The 12,861-nt window shown below is 46.0% G+C and overlaps 1 protein-coding gene and 1 long non-coding RNA gene across 11 annotated transcripts in view; one reads left to right on the plus strand and one right to left on the minus strand.

The window, feature by feature from the left end:
- LOC139772942 (uncharacterized) overlaps positions 1–6,614 on the plus strand; it is a 77,381-nt gene extending 70,767 nt beyond the window's left edge. Inside the window, exons 2-3 of the long non-coding RNA XR_011718229.1 lie at positions 3,693–3,885; positions 4,340–6,614. This is a non-coding gene — a long non-coding RNA (uncharacterized lncRNA). The remainder of the gene's footprint in view (positions 1–3,692; positions 3,886–4,339) is intronic.
- Positions 1–12,861, minus strand: part of LOC139772932 (protein turtle) — a 270,010-nt gene that overhangs the window by 20,123 nt on the left and 237,026 nt on the right. For 8 of the 10 annotated variants that reach the window (XM_071706991.1, XM_071706996.1, XM_071706989.1 and 5 more), the window contains 7 exons: positions 11,260–11,538; positions 6,480–6,521; positions 4,347–4,634; positions 3,696–4,105; positions 2,847–3,118; positions 2,410–2,582; positions 289–369 (listed from right to left, as the gene is read on the minus strand). In XM_071706991.1, the coding sequence (XP_071563092.1) occupies positions 289–369; positions 2,410–2,582; positions 2,847–3,118; positions 3,696–4,105; positions 4,347–4,634; positions 6,480–6,521; positions 11,260–11,538 (1,545 nt within the window). Of the gene's footprint in view, positions 1–288; positions 370–2,017; positions 2,084–2,409; positions 2,583–2,846; positions 3,119–3,695; positions 4,106–4,346; positions 4,635–6,479; positions 6,522–11,259; positions 11,539–12,861 lie in introns of all 10 variants that reach the window. The other 2 variants (XM_071706997.1, XM_071706998.1) reach the window with 2 other exon arrangements.

The following is a 12,861-nucleotide window of genomic DNA, read 5'->3' on the forward strand; positions in this document are numbered from 1 at the left end:
GCTCTCGACCTCTTCGCGACGCGAAAGATTCCTTCCAAAAGAATCTGCGACGAGAGAGAGAAAGAGATGGAGATTGGCAATATGTGTCGTCGGTGCACACATCAACCGTAAACAACGCGTCGGTTGTGGGCGGGGTGAAAGCGGTGACGAACACTTTCGAACATTTCAATGGGATAATATAATAGCCGTTTGATAATATCACTATCAAATGCACAATATTAAGGATCATTTTTATGGATTCTATTACGTATAAAATATAAATTAAAAAAAAGAGAAATATATGTATACCTTTCGGTCGTATGATTGGCGGAAACGCGGGGTTTCCTGTGGAATCAGTCGGTAATACGAGACTATTGTAATCAAGGATGTCTGAAATGAAAAGAAAGAAACAGAAAAACTTAAAAAATCAAGCAGAAATAGAAAAGAAACGAAATTAAATTGCTTAGAAATAAATAAGTCGTTATATATTTTGAGAAGCTTATATTATAAGGCTGCAAAATAAGCTACTGTGGTTTATTTTCAGATTCTTATGAATGAAATCTAAGCGAACTCATTGTGAACTTCTCTGCTAATCGAATTAGGGTTGATTTCATCAATGTCAATTAACTCCGACTACAGCCTAAATATATCTTTTTCAACTGTAATATAGAACACAATACGGAGGATTATTCGAAATTTCATATCTATGTCCCGCGCGTGAGGTACTGTTTAATTAGATTTCGGAAATTAAAAATTTAACTTTTCTTTCATAAGTATGTCAAATCGGCCAACGAACTGAGATACTCCCTTACACACCGGTGGATAACAAAATTTTATTCTTTATCTTCTTGGCTTCGAATTACAGAATCGTAACGTAAAACTTGGGCATAAATTGTAGGAAAGTGTAATACAAATTGTTTGTTGGAAAAGATCGACTCTCTCGAAAGTTGGAGGATTCCTGTGAAACTCGATGAATGTACGTGAAACACGATGAGTTTTGGTACGCTTTTGTGTGGAGAGCAGTATAGAAAAAGAAAATTTAGTTAAACGTGGTTAACCAGCGTTGTTGAAGCCGGGCCCTTTGTCGGCGGCGCGGGCTAACGAGCGAAGCCCCGATGATGATGCGGGCTTGTGCGTGGGGATATAAGCGTAAGAAGCGAAAAAGCGCTACAACGAGGAAAAAGATACAACGGGAAAGGAGTCAGATAGGCGAAAGAAACGCTTGAAAGGTAACCAGATAGAAATCCCTAGACGCCGGTATCGGGGATGCTCGAGGTACGGTGTGTACAAATGGAAGGCAATGAACCGGTGGATTCGAGGGAAGGAAATAAAAGCGGAAGCAGAATGAACGGCTCGATGGGTTTTCCGATACGATAAGTCGCCACGGAAGTCTCCGTTCCTTCTATCCGTCCCTTTTTCTCGGTTTTCCTCCGCTCCTCGCCTCATTCCGCATCCGCATTCGCTGTTCCCCTGGCCCTCCTGCCTCCCCTTTTCCTTATCTTGTCACTTTTTTCTCATTCTTTTTGTCTCTCCTTTCTTCTTTCCTTTTTTTTTCCCCCGCCTTACGGTTCTAGCCGACGAAGAAATCGCGCGCGACTTTTCGATTCGCCGATCGATACTCCGATGAGAGGATCAGAGCGGAGCGAGACGAGAAACGACACCCCCTCACGCATGAATTTCCTTTCGACAGTCATCGAGATGCCATTCTCAGCTTGCGAAGTGAATCGCACAATTCACGGATATTCCGAGATATTCCGGCAACCGATTGCGTTTTCGCTAGCTTGCGGTTTTAAACTAGCAGTAAAAATCGTCGATTTTAACATCTTGAAGGAACTGCACTGTATATGTTGCCCCCGATGCATTTCGCGCGTTTTAAATTTACGACAGTATATAAACATTTTATAGATGGCTTGCATAAAACGCGTCGCTTTTTTACTAAATATTTTGTCACGCTGATTTCATTTCAATTTTTCAATATTTCTCCCATTTTAACCGCGATATGAGTTTAACCGCAATAGTAATTTCGTTCAAATCTTACCACTTTGATCCGAAGAGGAGGGTTGATCAGGCGCGGAAGGAGTCGCCGACTGGGTCAGGGCAACGCCTTGGAGAACGCAGCGATAGATGCGAATAGTGAGAAAGAAATTTGTACAGATAGCAAAGATTAGTTTGTTAGTCGGCGAATAAAGTATAGCGATTTGTTAGTTATTACTGGTTAGATTAGCGTTAATGCTGATAAATATCCATAGTTAGTATTTTTAATAGATAGATACATGATTAGAGAGTGGCTCAATTACTAACAATGCATAATATTTATTTTTAGATCATCGAGTTTGGACTTTACGTACACTCTTTGCTCGTTTTTTACTTATTAAAATGAAAAACTTCAGTAGTCAAAGTAATTTGAACGCAATACGTAGTTTTCATTACCGAGCGTCCTGACTGTGATGACTTTGCTCAGCATTCCCTCGCCCAGGGCGTTCTTTCCGATCACTTGAAATTCGTAGAGCGTGCTAGGCGTGAGATTGTTGATCGTCACCGTTGTGCTGCCCGATGGAGTCACGGGGATTGTCTTCCATTCCGAAGTTCCCGATTCCCTATACCTGAACGACGGTGGCAACGAAAGACAAACGAAACGTTAAAGATTATTGAGAATTTCTAGAGTTAGACGCACAAAAAATTGTATTGGTCCGCTCATAAGTGATATCGATGATAACGATATCACCTATAACGTGTGCCATACAAGTTAAATTGCTTTTAATATGGAGAACTGCCGTTTCCCCTTATTCGAGGCGAAGCAATTATTGTTCGCGTCGATAGAACGAACCTTAAATGGTAATACCTATCAGCTTATCCCATATACCCACCAGATAGTATAATCTTGTTTGTAATCGGGACCACCGGAATAGCCTGGTAACCAAATTAGCGTTACCGCGAATTGTGTGGCAGTGCCCGACACGTTGTAAGGTGCATGGGGTTGCGTACCCTCGACGATCAATTGCGTCGAGGATGAGATGGTGGCGACTTCGTTGAAGGCGACGCACTGATAAAATCCGAAATCCGCCCGTCGAAGGCTCTCTATGGTTAAATTGCCCCCGACGGTCTTCGCGCGACTGCGTTGGATGGGTCCGCCATCCCTCTGAGATAATTTCAAAAACGTTTTACAAAATTGTGCGACGAGACAGCTCCTCAAAAATATTTCTTAACGCTAGAACTATCGACGATTAATGTGTATCTATTTCTATTTAAGTATCCTCTATATAAAGAGATCAAGGGAGAAAGTATAAATTGATCAATTTAATCATTTACATACTTATTGCAACAAAATTCATAGAAAATCGCAGAAAGTACACCGTTTTAAATTGATAAAAAATTACAAATCAATTATTTGGACTGCTTTGATACTTCTAACGTTAAATATAAATCAATTATTTAGACAACACAAATGTCCAAAAGATGTTTTTTTTTAATCAGATAGTCTTTTAACTTTTGTTATTAAAAGATAGCTTTAGAAGAAAAACAATTGCAATTGTTATAAAATTATAAATGGTAGGGAAGAGTAATTCTGATGGTAAAATAATAAAAATGCCCATTTTACCATCAAAATTATTGCAAACAGTAGTTTAGAAGAAGTGTATTTAAAAGTGATAAAAAGTTAAATAACGAGAATTTTGCTTAGAAAACTAAACGAGTATCTTTTCTGTTTGAAACAGTACCCGATGCCATTGTATCGTTGGCCTCTGCGTTCCGTCGGCTTCTTGAGCGTCGCAGTGCATCTCGACCGTCTCGCCGACCTTCTTCGTGTACACTGGTTCCGGCTCGAGGGTGAAGACAGGTGGGTTCCGCACGAGGACCTCCATCGGACCCGAGCTGCCCTGCGTGCCCTGGGCGTTATAAGGCGTGCAGGTATATCTGCCTTGGTGATTCTCATTGACCCGTGTAAAGAGCAGGGAGCCGTTGTTCATGATAACGATGTCCTTCGTCTGATAAGGCTCGAGTAGGCGTTTATCCTTGGTCCAGGTCACGTATTGCAGGGGCGGGTTGGCTTTTATGTAACACTGGACCACACCGGCCAGACGGAACGGCAGGTACTGGACAGTGGGGGTGAACGTGACCTTCGCCGGATCTGAAATGCGCGAAATGCAGGATGGCATTAATCCTTCGGACGTTAATCGCATTAAGCTTTGCATTTGGAGCTTAGCTCAGCTTCGCGTTTTAAGCACACCGTTAAGCTCGGTCCTTAGTGTTTCGGACGTTTAGGTCTATTTGAGACATTTTTCGAATTTTAATTCCGTTTGATTTTCTAATGCGAAACTATCAAATTAGAATTATTACTAATTCGATTTTCTAATTTAAACAGGTCTTACACTCGACGTTCAGATAGGCGCTAGCAGTCTGAGGATCGCCGATGCCATTAGTGACCTCGCACAGGTATTGACCGGAGTCATCGGCGCTGACGGGATTGATAACCAGGCTACCGTCCATCTTGATGGACACTCTGGTATCCAGGGCCGAGACCTCCGTGACCGGGGCGCCTTCGCGAAACCAGCGCACCGTCACGTTACCCGGAAGCGCCTTTGCCTCGCAGGAGAATTGCACCTTCTCGCCTTCCAGCTTCGTTTGATTCGTCGGCGGCACCATAATAACGGCTCCACCTGTGAAATCAATCAAACGTACGATTCTTATTGCGTAGCCTCGACTACGGAGCGAAGAAGATAGGCCAAAGAGAGGCGAGAGATATCGATTACGGTCACCGAAACCGAAAAGCGACCGCGTGTATTCCCGCAGCGGTATCCGTCGCATCTAGAATCTGCGGTGGCGATTGACCGCTGATATCGGTTGTCTCGCTGTCAAAGATATCCCGGATGAGACAACAGCATGCGGTGCATCTGACTCGCCGTCAGGCAACGAGAGAAATCGGAGAGCGCTGTAGCGTCTCCATCGATTTTCGATAATGTCTCTCAATAAAAAAAAAAAAAAGCCGTGACGAATAAGAATGGGCGAAGAGGGTACCAAGCATCGGTTGAACGCGTGTAGCCACGAATTTGCCTTTCGCCTCCGCGATTTTTACGCCTCCGAGTCTACGAGGAAGAGACGTTCAACAGGGTGCATTATATCTTCATCGATATCCAACGTCGTCCATGCCCACAGCCCGTCTCTCTCCGTGTATTCACGCCCGAAGAATTTCAAAACTTGCGGCTTCGCCTCAGAAGCGAATATCTCGCCGTATTATAGCGGAAAATCGATTTCTCGCCGCCACAAAAGACCGAGTTCCATCCTCGTCGCGATTCCGCGGCATTTTCCGCAATCCGATCTATCGTCATTCGTCGGGATTACGGGAGCCTTCATCTCCACGTTGCCAGACAACGGGTGGGGAAAAAGAGGCCTTTAGATCGCAACGAGCGAGCGTACGCGAAGTTGTCGAGGAATTAGCGACACCGGGGGTTCATTGAAAGCCGTTGATAGGTCTGCTGAGGGAAGAGCTCAACGATAATAAAATCCGAACTCTATACGAAATCCAGAGCAGGGAGCTCTTTATTTTTATTGCGTCGCACGAGATTTTGCATACGCACTGCAGGTTGCCGTACAAGAGAGAGAGAGAGAGAGAAAAGTTTGTTTACGATTCAATATTTATACATCAAACTCTACGATTGTGAATTATATGGTTCGGATAATGAACGCCGTCGTCCGTTCGCAATCTCTATCGCATTTCTGCTTTTACATTTTAATTTCGGACGTGTGACACTCAAAATCCATATACACACGCTCGAATTCGAGAGATTGCTAGTTGGCAAGGTAAACAGGGTATAGGTGTCGCGCAAACAACGTGTAAATTTATACACGTAAACGAACGCCACGCCAATACGTCTGGTGCTATACGATGCTGCAAATATATTGACGTACGTTTGAACAATTAAACATTTGGCAGATTGTTGCGGTGTTTGTCGTCCTCGCGTATCGATATAATCAAATTCGAGGTTGCGGCGTAGCTTTTTGGCGGAATGACGCGAATGCCCGGCGGAAATTCCGAACGGGATAATATAATACGGCTGGCGAGCGGAAGTAAACGTGTCTCGGCCAAGGAAGGGCCGGAGGAATTCCGCAAGAAATATCGCGCTCCGCGCGCAGACGAAAATCCGCAGAAACGAGGGCAACGATATTCTAAAGCTCCCGCGCCCGATGTCTCAATATATTGCATCCAGTTGCACTTCCAAAGAGACGCGCCACAATGCGCGCCAGGCAGCGGTGCATGCCGCAGCGGCGCGACAGGAATAAATTTGAATCTACGATCTTGATAAACGTACGAAGCGCGGAATGAGAACTTGTTGCCCGGGGAGGGAAGGGAAAAAAAAAGGAAGAGAAATGTATTTCCTCGCAATCCTCCACGCTCGCTGCGTCTATGTCCGGGGCACGCGCGCAGAGAAGGGTTTACCTTAATAGCCAATACCAATCAAATCGGATGTATCCGTTGTGTCAAATTTTTTTTCATATTAACGTACCGCTTCGCGTCCACAGGCGCCGTTTGAAGGAGGCTTTGGGAACTAAAAAAAATATAAATAAATAAATACATAAATAAATAAAATATAAATAAATAAAATTAAATAAAAAATAAAGGAGTACAGTTTAAGGTTTAACTTGTTAGGGTTTTCTGGTTGGTCATGTAAATATTAATTTACTCTCGAAATTATCATGTATATTTACATGTACATATATTGTGGAGGACGCGTTCTCCTCGTCCCCCTCCCCCACCCGCTAACGCTGTTCAAGTATCCCGAGAGCTCTCTTCCCATTGTCCGATCGTTCGCAGCTTCGCGGGAACGGCGCTTCGTTCCTCGCGCGCGATCAACAGAATACATTTTAATTATTCGCGCGCGACCGATGATATATGTTACGTCATGCGGGCGCGCAAGAGCTTAGAAGGATACTTTACGAAGGGGATGGAGATGGAGAAAGTTCGCAAAGTTCGGGGGCAAATGAGGGCAATGGAATTCCGAGTTGCCCGTAGAATCAGCGTGCGGTTGCCATAAAGTTGCACGCGCGGTGCACATTACGCGCGATCGTTAACGACGTTGTTTTTACCAACTTTGGAGCAGCAATTTCCACCGATGTACGGTCGATATTTACGGGGCAAAAATAACGCGAGCCTGATCGCGAGAGATTACGAAAATATTTTCACAAAGTGTTTATTAAACTACTGTCACGCCGTGCTGCTGTATCATCAACCAACGTTGCGTTTATACGTGCGGCTCCGTTGTATTCCCGATGCGAGAAGTGTCACGGTGACAAATTCCAGCGTTTGCCAACTAGACGAAAATCTTGACAAACCGGAGCAATGAAATTCAGAGGGGAGGGAGAGAGAGAGAGAGAGAGAGAGAGAGAGAGAGAGGGGGAGAGAGAGAGAGAGAGAGAGAGAGAGAGAGAGGGGGGGGGCGAGTGGCGACTCTTATGCCAAGTACACAGCTATGATGGTGCAGCGTCGCGCTACATCACGCTCTGCTCTGCACATTGCAAATACGTGGTACCACGAGAAACGCGAAGGGCACCCAGCGCGAAGAGTAGTTCAGCAAATGGAGCAGCAGTCGAGTTGCAGAATAAATTTTAGAATGATTTATTTTTGTAATGTTTACCTTCCGGCGTACTCTTGTCCCCTTTAAATGCTCTACTTCGTTTAACTTGGCGAAATGCGCCATTATATGTTTGCATCATGCGAAATACACGTATGCCTCATCTTCTTGCGGAATGGAAAAGATAAATTGCGATTTTTTATATTCTCGTCTGCGTGCAGAAATTTTTTACGTTTCTCCAGCTTTAAATCTTATTCCATCGAATAGCGAATTCTAACAATAAAACAAATACGTGTCCAAACCAACGAGAGATAAAATGTATAAGAGAAATTCTAACGTACAGTTTGTTCTCATATCGCATACCCTTTAGCGGCGGTAAGCTGCGATGGTTTCTGGCAGCGTACGTCTAATTTTATTCCCCGCGCGTGAGCGAATTTTACGATCTCTTGCCGTCGTCGTTTCGAGCCAGCGACATTCGCGCCATTTCTCAATCCATTAAATAACCATCTCGCGGCCGAGCCCGTGAACGGGCGCGAAAACAAGAGGCGGCGCGCGAGGCGGTAAGACAATACGATGATGAAGACGGATGTCCTAGCGGCGGTGGCTTGCCGCTGGCGCGGCTTACAAATTTGCAGTGGTTGCGGGGGCAAAAACCGGGCGACGCGGCGCTGGAAAAAAGGGATGGAGGGAAAGCGAAATGGAACAAGAAAGCGGTTTGGAGGCGAAAAGTGGCTGTTGGCTCCGGAAAAACAAGACAAATCGCCTTTTAACCCCCCTCCCCCCCTTTCTCTCTCTTTCTCTTCTCTCCCTTTCCCGGTACGGGAACCCCTGGTGCGGGAATAGCCTTAATTGGCCGGCGAAACGAGCGACGCCCGGAAGCTCGCTGTAACCACTTTGCCTAACGCGAATTTTATCGCGGCGAGCTGAACGTATCGATATGAGTAAATGTATCGGCTCGTAAAATTTACGGGGGAAGAGACGCTGCGCTATACGCCCTCCACAGATGCCGTGTCCTATGCGCTTTATGGATGCACTGGCATTCCCGCCTTCGCCTTCGATCACGGGAAAACATTTCCGTTTCCCCGGAGGGAGAAACGGACGCTGAAACGGTTGCGCGATCACACGCGGACGAGATTGCGACTTCTTTTATCTTTTATCTTTTCCCGGGTTTTGATCGCGAAGCCATGACCTGGAATGGCAAACACCTGTCCGTGCACACGATTATCCGCGTCATCTGAGAAGTCATCAATTATTATGGATTCGTGATGTTATGGACCCTTCGTTGTACAAACGGAAATCCAAACCACGCGGCATCGGGCGCGTTCCCTTGGATAAATCTCATTATCGTTCGCGAGATTATTAAACGGGCGTTACGGGATAAAGACCTAGTAGTCGAGATTCTTCTGTATTCTTTTCGATTAAATTACGTCACGCGGTGAAAGCCCTCTTCATGAAACCCTCTTCATAACGGACATTAAGAAAGTGGCGTGAGAGGCACTCGCAAAATGCAAAGGACGGAGAGATCGAGTTAATTAAACCGGAGATAATAAGACGTGCGCGTAAACCTTTAATTGTTCCGTTTCGTGCGGATTAGCTTGTTGGAAGCGACGATTTATTTTTAAACGCTTGACGTCGAAGCGGTGTCGCGATTAATGCGAGTCGCGAGCGCGCCGCGTCCGGAGTCGCGCAGACTGCATCAGTCAGCTTTACGAGCGTTTCGACGATGCTTCAAAATCAAGGATGACACTGGACTCGCGCGGTGCCCGGCCATGATATTTCAGATCTCGACGGATCTCCCGCGGGAGGACGACTGCGAGAACTTTTGCGAAATCGCTCGTGAGAGAGGGCCGTTTGTTATTCCGTATGAAACCTCGCGTGGAGTACGGCCGAATTTATCGAATGTATCGCGAAGACGCCGATGGACTGGGCCGACTGAGGTTCACCTGCCCGTGAGAATTCGTTTCCGATTGCGCATCGGGCAAAACCAAAGAGGGAGAGAGAGAGAGAAAGAGAAAAAGAGAAAGAGAGCGGCTTACACGCGGATCGATAAACAACAAAACTGTCGGAACTAACCGCGCCCGCTTTAAGATATTTTCTGGCATGCAGGTTATTGGAATTGCATTACCGGTGTTCAGCTGATCGCTGATTACCGAGGGATATCTGTTTCTGATAACGGCGCGTTCGATAATTACTACGGCAGTTTGCTGTTTATTAATTATCGGCCTGGCAGGCAGCCGTATTTTGCATTATTCTCTTCGGGTGCTGATCGCGGATAATTAATCGCGCTGGCATGTCGAGGCAATTTTCGGAAGTGTATTAAAGCGGGCTTACTATATACATATATATATATATATACACATATATATATATCGCGCGATTCATATTAAATTAGTTTCCGAAAAAAAGTGCGCCGTGGCGTCTCGATGTTGGCAAACTAATCAATCGACTTTATATTTATGTTCGACGAAAAAAAGCTACAAAGACTCGCCTTCTTATTAGCTTCGGTACAAAGTATCTTCTTCTTTAATTAGTTTACTGGCGTTATGTATCGAGGCGCTCCCAAGTCCCATCCCTCTCTCTCTCCTCCTTCGCCAGGTAGAGGCGGAACTTTTATGAAATATTGCTTAATTATATTTTAATTACGTATCTAACTTATTGCTATACGAAAAATAGGCATTTAATTGCCAGAACAAAACAAGTATTTAATAGGCTTGACAGTCCACAGACGTGGGCCTATCTTTCCGAGATTCCGAGCCGATAAGCATTTGTGTAGCGATAAAATCGGCGATCGTGACGGACAGGTGATTGATTAAGATATTTCTAGGGATCAATCGCGGAACGGACGTTTCACGTTTCCCCGTCAACTCCGGGGGACAAGTAATAAACGCCAGCGGTCGGAGTCCGGTCGTTTAATTATTCCAATCGTCACGCGCCGCGCGACACCGCGGTATCGTTCGCTCGTTTAACACGAGACGCTAAAACGAAAGTTGTGCTATGACGGTTTTTTGCGTCGCAGCCGCCGTACCAAGTAGATTAAGCGACCGCGCGCTGCAGTGAACCGCGGTAACACGCTCCTGTCAGACAGTAATACCTAACAGCGCGCGCACAAATGTTTCCCGCGAGATATTACCGGGGGGCCGCGCCGACGGAAAAAAGCAGTTGTTATTCGCCACGGGGAAAGCCGCGGAATGGACGCCGCTCGTGACTGGCGTTGATAAAATCACGTCCGGAATTTTGTGAGAGGGACTTTTTAGGAATTAAAAATCTTTTAAACGCGAATACGTCGAGTGTACGTGAACTCCTGACGGGAATATTTTTTAAGAAATTAAAAATTATGAAGAGAAGATGGTTATTATCAAAGTGCACACGTATGTATATAATCGCGCAAATTCATTTATCACTTCACATCGTTGTCATAAATTTAAAACGACTTAAAGGCACGGTAATTGTTATAATCCCGTGCGCGCGATATCCATCCCCGGCGCTCTATCTCCACATCTTCGCTAGCAAATATATTTCTGAATGACAGTAAGACTTAAATTAAAAAAGTTTTATCTCTCACACTCGATCAGGCTCGGTTGCTGTCGAACGTAATCGTGTCTTTCGCTGCTCCCGCGCGGGTAAACGGGATAATTTATCGCTCAACTTCGCGACGAAATTGCGGTTCCGCGCGCGACTAGGACGTTCCATGACGTTCTTATCAAAGCCGGCTCACCAGCGATGATGACGCGCGCGGTGTGGCTGATCTGGCCCTCCCCGTTCCTGGCGATGCAGGTGTAATCGCCGATGTCCTCGTTCTTGATCGTCGAGAGCCTGAGCTCGGTGCCGTCGTTGAATATCCCAACGTCCCGACCGTTGGGCTCGACCGGATTCGCGTCCTTGTACCAAAGGATCTCTGGCGTCGGAGTACCCTCAGCCTGGCAGTTGAGTATTATCGCATCGCCCAGATTCACGTATATCATATCATCCGGCGTTATGCTGAATCTGGGTGGCGCTGTGAACAATAGAGGCGAGTTTCAAGATTAGATATACGATTCAATATACAACTATATCTTATCGCTATGTTACGACCACAATGTTAACTCTAGAGAGCGCGACGCGAACCGACCGATCTCTATATTTGACTTCAACAAAATCCATCCCCTTCGTCGCCGATTATTTTCACGACCCAGTAACGGTGCTCTCGCGAAGGAGAGCGAAGATGCCTCGCAAAAAATGTAAGCGGTTTATCTTTTTTGTAAGTGAGGCGACGACGCTTGGCACTTCCATGACAGAAAATGGCCGCGGGTAAATGACGTTAGAAGAACAATCAAGTCTCCGAGGAGAGGACGGTGGACGTTTAGAAAATGTTCCTCGAGAAGTTCCGGTCGCGTTTTTATCGTTCCCGCCCTCTTTTCATGCCGGAGAAATTACAATGGTTCGCCGCTGCCCATCGCTCGCGACCGAACGGTGACGCGAAGAATAGTTTCTCTCTCGTCTTAGGGTGGTACGGCGCAAGATCGACAATTTCGAGCGAGGGAAAGAAGAGCGGTCGAGAAGGGAAAACGAGGGAAAAACGAGTGATTGAAATAATGCAAATTTTCCACGGCGATGGTTAAGAAAACCTCCGAGCGGTATTCCCTTCGTATATACCGCGCGTTCCTTCCGCGAGACAGAATCGTTTCGTTGGAAAAATTTTAATCGACGTAGACGCGCGCGCAAGAAATCCAGCGGAATCGGAAAAGGGCTCGAGTAAATATTTCTGCAAAAGCTTCACGTAGCGTAGACTTCCTTACGAATTGTTGCTATTCGGGGCGGCTCTCTCTCTCTCTCTCTCTCTCTCTCTCTCTCTCTCTCTCTCTCTCTCTCTCTCTCTCTCTCTCTCTCTCTCTCTCTCTGTGTTTTCCGTTTTTCCGGGATATTGTCTGCCGCTATGCGCGCCGTCTGCTTGACTTCGTCGTTATTCGAAGACGAGGAATTTTAATTTCGAGAGCGATGCTTTGGAAGATACAGCGGCGAAGATGGAAGAAGCGGAAGAGAAGAAAAAGGTAAAGTGACGCGACGGGATGCGACGGTTTATGACTCTAACGCGAGCAAGCGACCGAATGGAGTCGGCTGCAAAGTACAAAGGGATCTTGAGCGCTTTCCGGGTGCCCCCGAGTATTTTTCCCTTTGATACTGCCCGTTTGCGAGGTCTATCGTCGTCAACGTCGCCGTCTTCGTCGCCGTCTCCGTCTTTGTCGCCGTCGTCACTCTCGTCGTCGCCCGTTGTTGTTGTTGTTGTTATTATTGTTGAGTGTGACCGAGAGCTTGACGGAGAACGACGGAGAAATTGGGA

The sequence above is a fragment of the Temnothorax nylanderi genome, unplaced genomic scaffold (genome assembly GCF_030848795.1).
Source record: "Temnothorax nylanderi isolate EJ_2023f unplaced genomic scaffold, tnyl_v1.0 TNYL_tig0055_pilon, whole genome shotgun sequence".
Taxonomy (NCBI): domain Eukaryota; kingdom Metazoa; phylum Arthropoda; class Insecta; order Hymenoptera; family Formicidae; genus Temnothorax; species Temnothorax nylanderi.